Source organism: Corvus brachyrhynchos, unplaced genomic scaffold (assembly GCF_000691975.1).
Source record: "Corvus brachyrhynchos isolate BGI_N302 unplaced genomic scaffold, ASM69197v1 scaffold150, whole genome shotgun sequence".
Taxonomy (NCBI): domain Eukaryota; kingdom Metazoa; phylum Chordata; class Aves; order Passeriformes; family Corvidae; genus Corvus; species Corvus brachyrhynchos.
In genome coordinates this window covers 2,110,567-2,111,393 of record NW_008236162.1, presented here as the reverse complement: position 1 = coordinate 2,111,393, position 827 = coordinate 2,110,567, and the positions used below count along the sequence as shown (strand labels likewise).

The 827-nt window shown below is 65.7% G+C and overlaps 1 protein-coding gene across 1 annotated transcript in view; it reads left to right on the top strand.

Annotated features, from left to right (window-relative positions):
* FAM160B2 (family with sequence similarity 160 member B2) overlaps positions 1–827 on the top strand; it is a 19,551-nt gene that overhangs the window by 13,389 nt on the left and 5,335 nt on the right. The window contains exon 7 of the mRNA XM_017732461.1: positions 103–196. Within this exon, the coding sequence (XP_017587950.1) occupies positions 103–196 (94 nt within the window). The remainder of the gene's footprint in view (positions 1–102; positions 197–827) is intronic.

The following is an 827-nucleotide window of genomic DNA, read 5'->3' as shown; positions in this document are numbered from 1 at the left end:
AGGGGACCGGGACCGGGACCAGGACCGGGACCAGGACCGAGAATGGGAATGGGAACGGGAGAGGGAGTGGGAGTGGGGGGTTCCGTGCCCCCCTGACCCCAATCCCGGTGTGAGCAGCGGGAGCCCAGCGTGGACCTGCTGGAAGCCTTCACCGAGCACTGGAAAGGCATCACCGGCTACTACCTGGAGGCCACAGGTGAGTGGGGTGCGGGGCGAGGGTCCCCGTGCTCCGGGGTGGGGTCCTTTTTTCCCGGGATGGGGTCCCGGTGCCCCGGGATGGGGTCTCTGCAACGTGGCAATAAATTCCTTGCTTGTGGTGTGGGAACAGAGTTCTCGTGTCCTGGGAGACATCCTTGTATCCTAAAATAGGGCGTCCTAGAAACCGGAATAAGGTCCCTGTGCCCAAAGAGGGGGGGTTGCAGTGCTCTAGGAGGGCGCCCCATTCCCTGGGACACGATCCCATATCCTGGGACGGGACCGTGTGTCCAGGGAGAGGGTCCCTGTGTCCCAAAATAGGGTCCCTGGCCTAGGAATAAGATACCTGTGCCCTGGGACAGGGTTAGGGGACAGGTCCTGGGACAGGACCCCCAGTCCTGGGACAAATCCCTGCACGCTGGGGTGGGACCCCATGCCCTGGGACAGGACCCCAGTGCCCTGTGGCTGCCCTGGCACGTGGGGACAGGGCACGGGACACCCCTTCCCAAACCATGGGAGGATTTACCCGTCCGGGATGCCCTGCCCTGCCCAGCCCCGACCCCCTGGCACCGCGGTGGGATCAGCACCGCCGGGTTGGGCGCACCGGGGACACTCCCGCGCGCGCCGCACAG